This window comes from Vipera ursinii (genome assembly GCF_947247035.1).
Source record: "Vipera ursinii genome assembly, chromosome: 4".
Classification (NCBI taxonomy): domain Eukaryota; kingdom Metazoa; phylum Chordata; class Lepidosauria; order Squamata; family Viperidae; genus Vipera; species Vipera ursinii.
The window spans coordinates 64,584,215-64,601,691 of NC_139514.1; the positions used below are offsets into that span (position 1 = coordinate 64,584,215).

A 17,477-nucleotide genomic window follows, 5' to 3' on the forward strand; every position below is an offset into this window, starting at 1 on the left:
CCAGAGCCCAGTGTCAACTGTGTAAAATTTTTAATTAAAAAAAGAATGTAAACTATGTACTTAGTTTATATGTATTTAGAAACAAACAAAGGGCCAATAAACGCAGAGAATTAAACTTTCATCTAATTCACCTAATAAGTGAGTATGTGGGCATTGCCAGGAAAGCCTTGGTTGACTGATTGATTGATTGATTGATTGATTGATTGATTGATTGATTTCAAGGTTTATAAAGCCATCCAACTCAAACAGTAAGATTCTGGGCAAATAATACAGGAGAAATAATCGAAAGAAAACCATCTACAACAAACAGGCAAAATATACATATAAAATGTAAAATGGTGACCACACAACAAAACAATCACATGGAGGAAACCTATTAAACTGATCCCTAATGCCTGGAGGAAGAGCCAAGATTTAAGGGTTTCCTAAAGGCAGGAAGAATTGGGACTAGCCATATACTGTATGGTGGGGGTGGGGTGGGGGTGGGGGGAAGAGATCGCTCCAGGCAGAAGTGACAACCACAGAAAAGACATGTTTCCTCAGTCCCATAAGATTGCAAGATTTTAAAAAAGGCACCCATAACATGTCTTCTTGTGGGAACATGTGGGGCACGTTCTTTGTTCTTGGAGAAGGATTCCTTCATGTAATATAGGCCCTATGTAAAGTAGGGTTTTAAAGTATTTAAACTTTAAATAAATGAAGTTCAAATGAACTTTGAATTGCATCTGGAAACCTATCAGGAGCCAGAGCAGTTCACAGAGTATCAGTATTACATGGGCAAAATAAGAAACATTCATAATTACCCACGCTGCTGCGCTCTGGACTAATTGAAACTTCTGGATGGTTTTCAAGGGCAGCCCCATGTAGATGCATTACAATAGTCCAATTGGGAGGTAACCAATGTGTGAGTGACCATATAAGGACAAAGACAGTAAGATAGGATCCTTTGTACTTGAGAAGATCACTTTAGGTAACAGCATTTAAGAACTCAAGGAATATTATATACATGTATCTCATCAAAATTTTCTATCATTGAATAAATTCATATTCACAAATATTAGGTATAAAGTTTAAGGCTGAAGGTACACTGAGCTTTATTATTGATCAGGTCATTATTGATATGGAAGAAAAATGCCTTTGATCCAAATATGTCTTCCATCTCTGTTGTGGTCCCCAACCTCAGACCTTGAGATTCAGATGGTCCCAACTTTGTTAGTTTTCCAAACAACCTTAAAGACCTGTCTGCTTCCAAAAGCATTGGGCCAGGACAAGATGTGAGCTGGTTTGTATGATTTTCATGTTTTGGGGAATTTCCTGACTCAAGTCTATAAATGTACTTCATTGATTAGCATTATTTGATTTACCTGTGTTGCTGTTAATATGTTAAATTGTTGTTAGCTGCTCAAAGTTACATGTGGGATAGTACAATATAATTCTTTAAAACAAACAAACAGGTCTTTAAAGGTTTAAAACAGCCACATGTTAAAACTGGGAAATATTCTTGGATAGCAAAGGAGTATAATTACCAGGTAGATTTAACAATGCTAGCATATTTGAAAATGATAGGATTACCAAAAATATTACAAATACCTTTAATAGATTCTTCTTTTATTTTTATGAGTTCTTCATTTTCCATTGGTTGTGCTTCATTTTCATTATTAATACTCTCTTCTGTGATTGCCTCTGATCTAGCTAAATAGACTGAATGACTGGACTGTAATGAAGGGATTTCTTTTTTTCCAAGAGGGTTAGATTTTCTCACTATAGCAGTTACCTATAATTTCAATTAAACACAAATAATTTCAATTAAAAATGGACCGCAATGTAATTGATTTTATTCAGTTTAGGCCAGGGGTCAGCAACCTGAAACACTGAAAGAGCCACTCGGAACCGGTTCCCTCACAAAAGGAAAAACTGGGAGCCGCAAAAAATGTGTGCGCATGCGTGTACATGCGCACATGCGCAGAACAGGGTTTGACTGAAGAGTGGAGCCAAGGCGAGATATGCACCTACCCTGCATATTTGAATTGATTGGTTGAACTTTTTTAGTCCCCCTTTTTTTTTTTGGACTGCACATGGCAGAGGGCTGGGAGCCGCAGGAGACGTCTGAAAGAGCCGCATGCGGCTCCGGAGCCGCGGGTTGCAGACCTGTGGTTTAGGCCTTGTCTAATTCCAGACAACTCAGAGTGGCTCACAATGTAACAAGAATAAAATGTAGTATGAATGTTACAAATAGTGCATACATTCCTAATCTTTTTGGTTTAATTTTTTTTGTTCCTTTACACCAGTTCTCATTTTAAATAGAAAACATATGCGAAATAGAGCATTCCATTTGAAGACTGAACATTTGAAAGTTATGACAACATTAAGCACCTCAGCATTTTCAGAAAAAGACCTGTCACCTGCTCTAATTTCACAAGTGCTAGAAATGAGCAAGGCTTTTCAAACGATATCATTTTCTTTACATTTTCACATGTAAGTTGAAATTGTGTAGGAGAAATATGGTGCTGTTTACAATCAATGAAATAAAAACCTAATTATCTTGTGAGAGATATAAAGAAACATAATTTTTTTTCTAAAAGGTAAAGGTAAAGGTTCCCCCGCACAAGTGTGCTAGTCGTTTCCGACTCTAGGGGCCGGTGCTCATCTCCGTTTCAAAGCCAAAGAGCCAGCGCTTGTCCGAGGACGTCTCCGTGGTCATGTGGCCGGCATGACTAGACGCCAAAGGCGCACGGAACGCTGTTACCTTCCCACCGCAGTGGTCCCTATTTTTCTACTTGCATTTTTACGTGCTTTCGAACTGCTTTTTTTCTACTCAGGTATAAAACATTCCAAGGGCCAAGGAATGTTAATAAACTGAAGAGAACTTACTAAGAGACAATCTCAGATTCTAGAAACCAAGGATGATTTAAGATAGCTCTTAACAGTAACCTTCTACAAAGCAACAGTGTTCACAAAATGCCTTTTTTGTTCAAGTGAACCATGCATCTATAGTTCATCCCCATTACTTCACAGAATCCACCTCACATTTGACCTCACTAATAGATAAAATCCTGCTATATCCAAGTGATTATCTTCTTGTATTGAATCACATGTACAGTATATTCTAATTTATTTAACTGTATATAGAGGCTGCATTCCTACCCCTCTGAATTTTGCATTCTGGCGAACTCTGGAATTGCAATACTATAAACAATCTGTGGTTCCACAGAAATATGCATTGGTTTCTGGTTTAACACAAATTTCAGGGAAATAAATGTCCCCTACAATAGCAAGCCTATTTAATTCAGAGGGCAAAACAAAATAGCATTGGCACCCATAGGTACATTTTTTTTCCAATTTGATGACTAAATAAACTACACCAGTATTATTTTTCACTTGTTAGAACAACAAACATCAAAAATCTAGAAAGCTAGAAAGCAACACTTCCCGTTTAAGAGCATTTACCTTTGAATCTTCAGATGGCACAGAAAAAGGATTTAACGGCATTCCAAGAATTCTCCTTTTTTTAAGCACTGGAACTGGTGGTACTATATGAGCAGGCTATAGAGAACGCAGATGTTGATACGGCTTTAATACAGTTTCCAAAATAAAGAAATTCTTGTCTCTTCTACACTGGTTTTTACTCTCAGAAATGTCATCCTCCCTTCTTCTCCTCATCCCCCTACCTTTGCACAAAGCTTCAGAGACAGAAATGGTTGCAAAGTAATGACTAAATGCAATCTTCTAAAAACCACCTTTTTATTAACTTAAGCTCCCTTTTTACAGTCTGCAGCAGGCAAATCCACTTTCTACAAGGCATTTTTTTACATCTGGGTAAAAATAAATCGTATATGAGCACACCTGACTTGTAATTAAATAGAATTTTAGCAATTCAATTATCAAATTTATATTTTTCTTCAAAGTATCTCAAGAAACAGTTGTGCAGTTGCAAAACAATATTCCCTGTTTAAAACCTCTACCCTACAAATACATACAACATGCATTTCCTACCTTAGCATTCAGATCTTGCAAAATGTCTCCTAGCAAATCATCTTTAGAGAGATCAACTGCTTTCTGCAAAAGAAAATATAGATTTTTCCATAAACTTTTGAAGATTTTCCAAATCCATGCAAGGTAAGCAATGATATATTTGACCTTAAGTTTCAGGAAACAGGAAATAATTGATAGGGAGTTGATTGTAAAATGGGTGATTTTATAAACATTTTAAATAAAACAGGAAAAACTTGAGAAAAGAATATACAATTCTAAAATATATATTTTATGGAAATTCAAACTTACATCAGCATTTTTCTTGCCAGTATTAGCCATGAACATGGATTTAATAGTGTTTGGTTTTGATACCAGAGTCTTCAATTTGTTTTTGTCATATGTGGAAGCTGTGTCTTTTCTTCCTGAAAATAATAAAAAAATTAAAACATAAAAATCTATTCCTCAGGCACCATTAAAAAAAAATCTAAAGCCAATCTTGAGTGCAATATTAAATCACAGTGTAGTGTTGCAAATAAGGACTGAGGCTTCTCTTATCTTCCATTCTATTGGTTACTATTAAGCACTTATACAGCATTATGTTTTTGTCACCACTGTATAAATACTGAACAAAAAAATCTGTGCCTTGTACCTTTTTTGCTATCTAACTGATATTAAACAGAAGGTAAAGGGAATGGGAATGGAAAAGGAACAATCTGCCATTATGTTCTTTCTGACAGGCAAAACAGCAAGGCATTGTTCTAAGGATTCCTTGTTCCAAGGCCAAATCATGAGAAAGAATTTTCAGCACCTCACAAACTAACCGTCCCTCACCAAAATGCTTGATAGAATAATGTGAAAGGGACTGTAGATGAAGACAAAAATGCATACAAGAGAATAACTGCTCCAAAACAACAACAACCAGTGCCCATTGTGTTAATGGGCACAAAGAGAAAAACGAGTTGCAAAATATGTAATCGAATAGAATTTAGAGGAAAATGCAGAACAGTTTTGAAGGAAATAAATAAGATGTTTTGGAAGTGGGTAAAAAAGCTAAACAATTATTTTGCCAGAGTAGATAGAAATAAAAGGTAATGAAATTATATTGGATGAAACCAAAACACAGGAATCTAGGAAGAAACATTCCAGATATTTGAATCGGAATAACAGCATTACCTTACTATACAACAGAATGATGATGTAATGAAAGCTATAAAAGTGCTGCAGAATAGTATGGCTACTTATTTAGATGATGTTAAATAAAATATGGATGTAGTTTGCTTATGGAGTGGCTAACTGTTGTAAATCTGTGTATTGCATACATAAGAGCATTATATGGTAGAACTAAAGAAGAGTGAAAATAGTTAAATGCCTACTGTATAGTTCAACAGTGAACATGGAGTAAGGCAAAGCTATGTAATGTATCTTTAGTTGTTTAATGACCTTAATTTCAGAAAACAAAAAATAATTGATTGGGTTCCACCCAGAGTTGGTTGTAAGATGGGCAGCTTTATAAACATTTTAATAAATAAATAAAGCAGCAAAATTTGAGAGAATATACAATTCTAAAATATATAGTAAAAAGATAAAGGTTCCCCCGCACATGCGTGCTAGTCGTTTCTGACTCTAGGGGCCGGTGCTCATCTCTATTTCAAAGCCGAAGAGCCAGCGTTTGTCCGAGGACGTCTCTGTGGTCATGTGGCCGGCATGACTAGACGCCAAAGGCGCACGGAACGCTGTTACAGAGTGAGCGCCTGTTACTCGTCCCAGCTTCTGCCAACTTAGCAGTTCGAAAGCACGTAAAAATGCAAGTAGAAAAATAGGGACCACTACGGTGGGAAGGTAACAGCTAAAATATATATTTTATGGAAATTAAAACTTACATCAGCATTTTTTGTCAATATGACAAATATGTAGTGCTACTGGTAACATTAGAACAATATTAATTAGAGATATAAGCGTACCTTTTGTAGAAGATTAAAGCTATGTTCTTTATTCAATATGCAAATAATTTTCAGATATGTTAGATTCTATGATGCAACAAATATGGATCTGAAAATTTATTCATGTGACTATTACATTGTCTCAGTCTTGATCAATCACAGTGACCAATGTAGCAAAAATCAAGGGCTGAGGAATTCCAAGTTATGTATAAAAAACTTATATAAGTGGATATATTATATAGAAATGGGACCTGGGTATATCAAGTAAAATGTAAAAACAAACTGAATGAAGTGGAATTTGATAACTCAAGAAGTGTGCATGGTAAAAGAAGGGATTAATTTGTGCTTTATTTGGCTTTCTGTTTCTTATGCCTTCTGCACCTCAAAAGGTAATAATATAATGCTGTGGTGGCGAACCCAGGGCACGGGTGCCACAGGTGGCACACAGAGCCCTTTCTGTGGGCACGCACGCCGTCGCCCCAGTCCTAGGCCTTCAGCTGGGTTTTATAAAACCTTTTCACTTTAGGCCTCCCCCATGTGCAAAAAACAAAAAAAGGTTTAATCAATCAATTTCAACTTCTCACGGGGGAAAAAAAAGATCTTGCATAGTTGGAATTGATTGACTGAAGTTTTAGTCACAACGTCTGCTGTTACCACCGCAGCCACGCCCACCCAATGGAACACACCCACCCAATGGGCCACACCCACCCAATGGGCCACACCCACCCAGCACCTGACGATACATAAGTGGGTTTTGGGTTGCAGTTTGGGCACTTGGTCTCTAAAAGGTTCACCATCACTGGTATAATGTATATATATTAATGTACTAAATTACCAACCAGTACAATTGTCTCACCAACAATGTGAATAGCAACTTTGCAACTTCATTTTTGCAGTAAGCAGATTTCCATAAAAGCAGTTCCACAAAGCACCTATTGCTGTAACTGAGATTACCAAATGCATGTTTCATGGTTATGGTATTGTCTGGAAACATGTACCATTTATATGGTAAATGGTATTTCTTATCACCGGTCATCTAGGTCCCCAATGACAAGATGGCTTTATCAGTACATTAAAAAATTCACCTGGGTTTGGGGGTTTTGGGGGTTTGTTATTTGGTGACTTCAAGTCAGTTTTTAATTCCTAGCAACTGTCTGGACACGTCCTGCAGTTTTCATACTACAATTTTTCAAAAATGATTTGCCACTGGATGCTTCCCAGAGCTGTGTGTGTGTGACTGGCCTAAAGTCACTCAGATGACTTCATACCTAATGCAGGACTAGAACTCATGGTCTCCTGTTTCTAGCTTAATGCCTTAACTAAACTGGCTCTCTCCCATTTATTTACAGGCAATATAATCACATCATATAAACATGCCCCATTTCCTAGGAATGGGCACTACTCACTGATAACGTTCCATCTTCCCATTGTTCAGAGCCATCATACTGCTGTCAAGCCCAACACGTTAACCTAGGCTAAGAGATGCACAGCCTCTCCCAGTTCAAATGTAATATTGACATGAAATAAGTCACGTTCTGAATTCCTTATCTCAGCAATTTCATGCAGATAATAGTATTGAAGACAAAACAATACTTCATAATGACTAGATATTCAGGGCTTCCTGTTGCTATCAGTCTTGCAAGCAGAATTAAAATAATGTGCTCCAGTTCCAGCTTAGAGGGGCAATCAGTCAAATATCGAAAAGTACAGAGAAAATAAGCAAGAATATAGAAATACATAAACCAACATGCTACCAAAGTACTTCCGAATCTAGACAGAAACAGTTCTAGAAAATTGGTTTTCTTCAAGAGCATCCAAGATGGACTATTATTTTCTTAAGCATTTTTTCCAACAAAATGGCTAAGTTACTTAAGGCAGTTACCCAATACTTAATATATTCCTATCAGCATATATTGGAGAAAGTTGCTGAAAAAAATGTACTCACGTTTCTTGTCAGCATTAAGAGCATTATCTTCTAAGTCTTCATCAAAAATCTCCCTGCCATCTTCTACATAACCAACCCCATCTAAGAAAAAATGACACCCTTTACAACCAAGTTGCTATAGTTTGCATTAAAAGTTGTTCTTAGTAAGGCAAATTAATGCAGGTTCACTTGATTTTTCCATCATTTTACAGTGGTACAATAACAACCCTGTAGTTTTTCAAATGACACTGAACTACAATTTCCCATAACTATTGGGCAGACTGGCTGTGATAGTGGTTAGGTTGTTGGAACAATTCCAGAGAGATCCATGTTCCAATTCCTTAGGTTATCTTTCACTAATCACTATCCTCAGGCTTGTTCTAAAGGTAAAATTAAAAGGGAAATAATACATACTATTAGAAAATGCTAAACTCCTATAAAAATACAAAGATACAAATACATCTTTATAATCTATTGGCTCACTCTCACAAATAAAAACCAACTTGTCATTTCTATTTCTTGACATTTCTCATATTCTTGACCTTGCACAGTATATAATACTAGAAAAAAATGATTTCCTTTCTGTTAACCATCTTAAAATGTAGATATATCTTCACAAATGACTTGGTAGATGATAACTTAGCAAACCAACCATATCACCATTTTTAGCTACAGCAGCACAACCCTCTATAAAAATCAAGCCAAATAGTCAGGAGAAACTGATTATCTTACTCCTGCCAATTTACATCTACATCTAAGCAATTTCTTTATTCAAATAATTTTATATACAGATAGTCCTCGATTATCACAATTGGGACACTTGCTTAATGTGGTCATTAAGCAAATCAGATGGCCATTACATGAAAACAGCTTCTCCAATGACTTTGTTTGTTGGAAGCCCACTGAGAAGATCGCAAATAGTGATCATGTGATCCCAGATGCTGCAACCATCATAAATACAGATTAATTGCTAGCGCTTGAATTTTGATCACATGACTGTGCAAATGCTGCAACAGTTACAGTATAAGTGTGAAGACTGATGTAAGTCACTTTTTTCCAGCACAGTTGTAACTTCAAATGGTTGTTAAATGAACTACCTATAGCAGACATGTCAAACACAAGGCCCGGGGGCCGGATCCAGCCCGCGAAGTGGTTTCATGTGGCCCACGAACCCATCCTGGAAACAGTGAGGGAACGGCCCCCGCTGCCTTGGCCCTGGCCGGCCGGGAGCCAATGTACAATTTTGTGGTGGCCATCTATGCTGAAACGCATTTAGTCTTAGCTCCACAAGGCTGTCTGGAAACAGCAAGGGACCAGCCCCTGCCGCGTCGGCCCTGCCCCCTGGGCGCGCGCTTGGGAGGTATCACCCTTTGTGAGGAATGAAGAAATACACCATCGCCTGGAAGTGGCCAGCACACAGCCCTGCCTACTTCAGGCAGGCTAGGGGCTGGGCAGCATTGCGCTTCTCTTCAGATTTGTGCCACCCGGCTCAGCCTCTCGGCACTGTGAGAACACACCGCTGCCTGCCAAAACCGGGGAGGCTGGGGGCTGGGCAACATTGCGCAGGTAACATCAACTCTCATGCTGCTCATGGCATCCCCTTCCCCACAGCCCACCAAGCCGGATATGTGAAGTAGGCGAGGGCAATTTGCTGGCCACTTCCAGGCAATGGTGCATTTCTTCATTCCTCATGAAGGATGACACTTCCTCAGCTGCGTTTCTTGCCTGTTTTTCTTCCTCCCTCATTTCAAATATTTTCCCACCATTCGAAGGAAGGAAGGAAGGAAGGAAGGAAGGAAGGAAGGAAGGAAGGAAGGAAGGAAGGAAGGAAGGAAGGAAGAAAGGAAGGAAGGAAGGGGAGGGTCTGAGGGAAGTCCTGCCTTAGTCCTTCCCTACTGCCCTTTCACCATCCCCTTGCCTCCTCCTCCTGGCCTATCCTGGGGGGGGGTGTCTCCCATCCTATTGCTAAGGAAGCTTTGGATACAAAGCTCCCATCATGAGCAACCTGGCTAAGGAGAGCAAGCGCAGCAGCCTTGAGGAGGTAAGTGCAGCTGGGTGCCCCCTTGGAGAAGTGGGGCTGGGCTTAGTGCCACGGATGCTTGAGGGCTGGGCTGGGCATTTGACCTCCGTGCCACAGTCCAGCCCCCCCCGGCCTGAGAGGAACAGTGAAGCTCCTCCAGTGGACCATGCCTTGGCACTTGCCCCGATCCCATCTCCTTCTGCCCAGATACCCTTGATGTGAATGATGTAGAGCTGGCCATGCCTACCCAGTAGACCACTCGCACTCAACCCACGCCGACCCAGTAGGCTGCGCACACCCTGGCCACACACACCCAGTCCCCCTGAGGGCAACCGCAATGCTGATGCGGCCCTCAATGAAATTAAGTTTGACACCCCTGACCTATAGTTTCAGTTTTCCTCTATTATTATTTTAAGACATATTCATTTATTCTAGACTTCTACAAAACAAATTCTAATGACAAGGGGCTAAACCAATTGCTCTTACTATGCCTGTTTTAAGAAAATTCTACCTTTGTTCCTAATATTACAGTTGAAGTATACAAACAATAACCAGAATAACAGAATTTATAAAACATGATTATTTTTAAAAATAACAATGTTTGTTTAAACCACATTGCCAGAAAATAAATGGAAAAATAGTTTTAGTATCAGCCTGAAGATAAAAAAAATCAATTTTACAAACCATCATCCACAATCCAGTCATCATCCTGGCGTTCTCTGACAATCTTAGAATATTGTTCTTCATCAATTTCATCATAAACACCTGCAAATTCCTCAACCTACAAAAAGAAAATAATTACTATAACTTTAAAAAAAAACAACAAATAGAAAATAAGATTCTGATATTCTGACAATATTGGGATATTTATTTAAATAGATATGCCTAACCCGGCTGTAGCAACTTCCTAAACTTAGTTGATCTCAGAAGCTAAGTAGAGTCAACATGGTTAGTATTTGGATATAGAACCATTTTCATTATCCAAACTAATAAATTGAAAAAATAGCCAAAAAATCAACAGCTAATTGTTTCAGTAACACTGCCACGAAAAACATGTAGATGCAATCACCAGGAGTCAACTTGATGCTTACAGGGCATCTTCATATTTTCATAAATTTAAATATATACATACAAATAAGAGACCTACACTTAGTGGTAGCTTCTTTCTCCTAAATAGCATTCTTCACTTATGAGTCTCAACATTCAAGGTAGCATGGTCACAGTTACAGGGGGGATGGGTGCTATGATCCATCCTAAAACTGGGTTAATAAATGTAGATAAATTCTGATAAAAAATGTATATGGGCACATGCACAGATTCACTCACAAAACAATATGGAAGTGACACACTGGTTAAAAAGAAAGAAAACTGAAATTAGAACAACTTTTTAGTTACCTCATATTTTATTTTCTCACCAGCCTTTGCCTTCTTCAGACGTTCCAGAGCTTCTTGCCTTCCTTTTTTAAATTTTTTCTCACGACGTAAACGTGAAGATGCAAGATTTGCAGTATTTGTTATTTCTGAAAAACAAAATAATTGATAACATTAAGAACAGCATGTGGGAATATAACTATCTAACAGACACACAAAAGTGAAAACTTTGATGATAATAAATATCGGTGTCAATGAAAGATGAAAGATCTGTTGATTAGAATTCTACCCAATAAAAGAAATAAACAAAATGCTGTGCGTTAACATGTGTAACTTTGTTTGAATTATATACTTTCTTACCTTATAGAAAAACCAAATAAAAATGTATCAGAAAGACTGCTACTGCATACAATAAAACTAAATAATACCAAATCTTAAATTTAAAAAGGAAATGCTCTGTAAAAGGAAGTATTTCAGTGTTTCAATGTATTAATAAATCTTTAGTGTCAACTTTTATTGAATATATTTTGTAATTAAATGTATTAAGTCACTACTTTTTGCCTTTTTCAGAATTCTTTTTCTACAAGCCTAAAGAGCCTTGGTGGAGCAGTGGGCTAATGCCTCCTTAAGTAACACCAGCTGCCTGCAATTAGTGCAGGTTCGCATCCCACCAGGCTCAAGGTTGACTCAGCCTTCCATCCTTCCCAGGTAGGTAAAATGAGGACCCAGATTGTTGGGGGCAATTAAGCTGACTTTGTAATAATGCCGCTTGGGTGTGTGTGTGTGAAATCCCTAATAAGCAGGCATATACATAGAATGAAGGCTACTGCTAAGCTTGTAAACCGCCCTGAGTCTTTGGAGAAGGGCGGGATATAAATGGAATTAAAATAAATAAATAAATAAATAAATAAATAAATAAGATTTAAGAGCTAAAATAGGATATATTGGTTTATGCCTCCATACAGACACTACCACACAGTATCGTACTAGTTCATTTAGCTTCCCTTTCAGAGGAACAGCACAGAGAACAATCCTTGGAACTAATATGAAGAGTTAGCTTTGTGCATGGAACCCACAAATAAAATACCCCAAAATTTCAGACAATGGTGAATGATACTAATAGCACCTGAGAGCCGGACATTACGTAATAAGAATGCAAAGATAAATATACTTAACATAAAAAGGGAGCTAATGAGAGGAAGATTAAGAGCAAGTCAGTCCAAATCCTTTACACACACACACACACACACACACACACACCTGTAAACATAAAATGTGAGATATATTACAGTCTACTAATATGGATGACAGAAGATAGCTCAATACTTGTGGGTGTAAGTATCTTTATTCCCAAGGGCATGGGTCTTCACCCACCCTCAAGCTTTTTCAAGGAGCTCTAGCCATCTTAAAGAAATCCTTAAGCAGTCAGGGGACATTTGCAGAGTGAGACAGGTCATAGGTATATTTAGGTGGACAAATGATGAATGTCTGTCATAATGTCACTATTCTATTCCATGATATACAAACTTGTGACCAACAAAAATGAAAGACAAAGTTTGCATTGTGATATCACTATGCATATCATATTTTTATCATTATGGCTAGCTGCAGATTTCTATAGGACAGGGTTGGAGTTTGGCTATTATTCTCAACTTTTATGTAGAAAGAGGAAAGAGAAACTTCCCTGACCTGCTCGTTGTTTTCTTAGTGATACAGATAAGGGGTAGATAGAATGCTTATAAAATATGTTAAAGAGACAAAGCCATTTTGGCACTGCAATACTCTATAGCTATATATTCAATCTTGTAATTTCTTAACACAGTCTTGCAACTTATGAGAAGTATGTCCTGCTCAGGTCACACTTGGGAGTACAGCATTTAGTCCTACACATTGTTTATCATTATTCAACTAAAGCAGGCTTTTCAACCGGTGGTATGCGTACCATCTGTGGTACTTTGGCACCTGGCAGGTAGTACACCACTGTCCTAGACAAGTGTAGCAGGGGAGGGGAATGAGCTGAAGCGGCAGCAACATTGCACAACCCTGAAGGAGAGACAGATGAAGCTGCAGGACTGTCAGGGCTCATCAGAAGCCCCAGGATCGGCGTACACAGCTACAGCTGATTGGCGCTTCTGCAGGGCTATGGGGGCTGGGCAGAAGCCCCAGGATTGGCACACACTTCTGCAGGGATATGAGGGCTGGGCAGAAGCCCAGGATCAGCACACATAGCTACAGCTGATCGGCATTTCTGCAGGGCTATGGGGGCTGGGCAGAAGCCCAGGATCGGTGCACGCAGCCACAGCTGATCGGCACTTCTGCAGGGCTATGGGGGTTGGGCAGAAGCCCAGGATTGGTACGCGCTTCTGCAGGGCTATGGGAGTGAGACAGAAGCCCCAGGATCAGAGCTTCCAGCGCAGCCGGAAGAGAAAAGGAGTAGGGGGAGAGGAGAGGCTATAAAAGGAGGTTTTGGCAGGAGAGGGGGAGAAAAAAAAAGAACGGGGAAAGAGAAGAGGACTGCAAAAGAGAGACGGAGAAGCGCAGCCTTGAGAGGAATCAGCTGGAAGATCTGGCCCCCGGGCCTTGTGTTTGACATGTCTGATGTATGTGATGGAAAAGTTAGGACATTTAAAGGTAATTAACTTTGAAAGAAGTATGACCGAGAAGAATTATTTGAATACTGAGAGAAAACTTAAGCTTAAATAAGAACTTTAAAAACAGGACATATAGTGACTTAACAAGATGACTTTACAAATATAATTGAAACATATGCCAATCAGAAAAGATGTTATATGTGGATGTTATAAGATATATAAGTAGTACAGTATCTTTATAATATATGAAATATGGAAATATTGGGATGGTATAAGGAAATGAAAAGTTTGAGTATTTAAGGTAAAGGTAAAGGTTCCCCCGCACATGCATGCTAGTCGTTTCCGACTCTAGGGGCCGGTGCTCATCTCCGTTTCAAAGCCAAAGAGCCAGCGCTTGTCCGAGGACGTCTCCGTGGTCATGTGGCCGGCATGACTAGATGCCAAAGGCGCACGGAACACTGTTACCTTCCTACCGCAGTGGTCCCTATTTTTCTACTTGCATTTTTACATGCTTTCGAACTGCTAGGTTGGCAGAAGCTGGGACGAGTAACAGGCGCTCACTCTGCTATGCGGCACTCGGGATTCAACCCGACAAACTGCCGACCGTCTGATCTACAAGCTCAGCGTCCTAACCCACTGAGCCACCGCGTATTTAAAGGTAATTTAAAGGTAATCAATTTTGAGAAAAATTTGACTGATAAGAATGGTCAGAATATTGAAGGGAAATTAAATATAAATAAGAATTCTGAAAACAGGATGCATAGTGATTTAATGATGATTTTTACAAATACAATTGAAATATAAGTCAATCAGAAAAGATGTTATATATGGATATCATTACTTGTACAAATACAAAAAAATGTCTACATCCAACTTTGTATGCATTGAAAATATTAAGAATTATATCTGTCTAATGCTGATAAGGGAGAATATTATTGGAAGAGGGGAAGATCAAGGAAACAAACTATTAATATATTGAATATGGAATTAAGCACTAAACATTGTCATTGTAAAAAATCAATAAAATATATTAAAAAAGGGAAGAGAAGAGGATATAAAAGGGAAGAGAAGATATAAAAGAAGGGAAGAGAGGAAATAAAAGGGGGAGACAGTATAAAAGGGAAGAGAGGATTTAAAAGAAGAAACGAGAAGAGAAAATTTAAAAGAAGGGACGAGAAGAGAGGATATAAAACAAGGGAGAGAAAAGAAAGGATATAAAAGGAGGAGTGAATCTGGTTTCTCCATTGACTTTGTTTGTCAGAAGGTTGCAAAAGAGGATCACATGATCCTAGGACACTGTGACCATCATAAATATGAATCAGTTACCAAGCATCCAAATGTAGATTGACCCTGGGGATGCTGCAATAGTCATAAGTTTGAAAAATGGTCATAAGTCACTTTTTCAGGGCTTTTGTAACTTTGAACAGTCACTAAACGAACTGTTGTAAGTTGAGTATTATCACTTTTTTCCCTTTTTTGGGGTGTCATCAAGTTTTTGACACTTTGCTAGGCGACTGGTGGTACTCAAATATTGCCATATCTTAAAAGTGGTACAATCTGTGAAAAGGTTGAAAAGCCCTGAACTAATGCACACCTATGGAAGAACAAGTCCAACACCCAAGTTGTTACCAAATCCTCTGAATAACAGTGAAAAAACTGGATGTACTGAATTTGGAAGAATAACAGCATTCAAATATTAGGAAAATTGCCTTTAAAACACAGCAAAGTTGTCCTCTATTGCCGGAGAAAGCAGAACTAGAATCAACGGATATGAGATGCAAAGAACAAAATTTCTGCTTAATAGGAGGGCTTTAAACAGTGAGAGCTGATTAGCAGTAGAGTAGAAAACTTATAGAGATGGTGGTCTGTCTTTCATTGGAAGATATACAGTAAGCAGAGACAGGACATCTATCTGTAAGAAGGCTATAAAGGCACCTTACATCTAACAAAAAATAGATTATCTCAAATCCATTTCTGCTGATTCCAGGAATAGTGTTATCTCATTTTTGCCATAGTAGTTCCTCAAATTCATAAAAATCTCATTATCTATTCCTTTTCTCTAAATTACAATGCTTTCAATATGAATTCTTTCTTTAAATGAAAAAGGAAGAAATCCTGTGGGCTTCCAAGATTTAAAGAAAGTAGCTGCAACATTTTCTTACCATACTTCTTTCACAATATGCCTGTGATGGCTGATCTAACTGTAACAATAATCTAGTTTCATCTCAAAAGCTTATGTCTTGAAAACTTGTTATTTCAGCCATATACAACTGCAGCAATATAGTTTTAATGCATCTGAAGATCCTTAGAAACTATCACTCATATAAAAAACGATAAATTTGAGTCTTCAGTGAAAAAATCCCGTCAAAAAGCCATTAGAAGAAAAGTAGAATTAAAGACAACTACTTGACAATAAGTATCTAGCTAGATGACAGTGCTTAGTTAATTTTGGCTTGAAAAGCAGGACAGACTGAGAACTAGTTAATATTTGGATGGGAGACAAAGAAATACCAAGATAACAGGCTAGAGCTGAAAAACATGTGTCAGAAGAAATAATGGAAAATGGAAAACCACTTCCTTATCACAGTCATTAAAACTTCACAGGTATGTTATGTAATTCCCAAAGATTTGAGCTCTCAGGCTTTACTTTGAGAGTAAAGCACCACCGATGTCACTAAGAATTACTGTAGGCCCAAGTAAACATTCATGGAGCTGCACTAACCATGGAGCATCATTGAAAAGGTTTGAGAATTTTTTAAAAACTGGGCTTATGGCACAGAAATTCCTAAAAAAAAATACTATTTTTTAAAAAAAATTCAACGTTACACCCTCTTTCTGAGAAGCCAAAATATTTATTTCCTTTTTTTTATTAAAAAGTTTTACAAAAACAAAATTTTACAATATATCCCCAAATCCCTCCCACCCCAAACCCACCCACTTTCCCCCCCCCACTTCCCAGAGCTAAATACAGGATTATAGTTACAATAATCATATTCTAAATAAAAATTATGCATAATATACAATTAACCAAATTCATAATGCGCTCTAACTCTCTTTTAACATAACTACAAACAACGTACCAATAACAATATCCCACTAAAATCTACTCATAAGCTAAATGGTACTTTTTAGTCCCATATTTGTTTTGAATATAGTTTATCCATCTCCTCCAAACCCAGAGGTTCAGCTTATGCCCACCCCCCCCCCGCCTAAATCTCCCATTCACGTCTACCAACAATCTCTCGGTCCTTTGCTAGCAGTCACCCAGTCTGAGTCTCTCCTCCTCCTCCGCCACCACCTCATCCCACATCCCGAGGCAGGCTAACCTCCGTGGCAATCGTCGTTCTGCAGACGCTCGCTCAGCTCCATAGTGAAGACGGGTGTTTGCGGGGGGGGGGGAATAAAAGCGCGTCTCGCCGATCCCTTCCAGACCAAATCCCAACTTCACGCTCTCGCGCCAAAGCGCCTGAAAGTGGCGCGAGAAAAGAAACCCAAGTGCCCCGGCTGGCCGAACAGCCAATTAGAAGCCAGATGACGATATCCGCTTTTCCTATTCCGCTTCAGGGGGGGGGGGAAGAGGACGAGCCAGTGTGGGCGAGCCGGCTCCTTCTGGAGAAAGGAAAGCGGGCGCGCGAATATTGCGGGAAACGATCGTTTTC

The 17,477-nt window shown here is 38.6% G+C and overlaps 1 protein-coding gene across 1 annotated transcript in view; it reads right to left on the bottom strand.

Annotated features, from left to right (window-relative positions):
* POLA1 (DNA polymerase alpha 1, catalytic subunit) overlaps positions 1-17,196 on the bottom strand; it is a 267,117-nt gene extending 249,921 nt beyond the window's left edge. The window contains exons 1-8 of the mRNA XM_083361916.1: positions 17,145-17,196; positions 11,252-11,376; positions 10,541-10,637; positions 7,858-7,938; positions 4,282-4,394; positions 3,994-4,056; positions 3,448-3,543; positions 1,591-1,774 (exon numbers count right to left, since the gene is read on the bottom strand). Coding sequence (XP_083218042.1) covers positions 1,591-1,774; positions 3,448-3,543; positions 3,994-4,056; positions 4,282-4,394; positions 7,858-7,938; positions 10,541-10,637; positions 11,252-11,376; positions 17,145-17,187 — 802 coding nt within the window. The 5' untranslated portion in view covers positions 17,188-17,196. The remainder of the gene's footprint in view (positions 1-1,590; positions 1,775-3,447; positions 3,544-3,993; positions 4,057-4,281; positions 4,395-7,857; positions 7,939-10,540; positions 10,638-11,251; positions 11,377-17,144) is intronic.
* Positions 17,197-17,477: the final 281 nt, after the last annotated feature.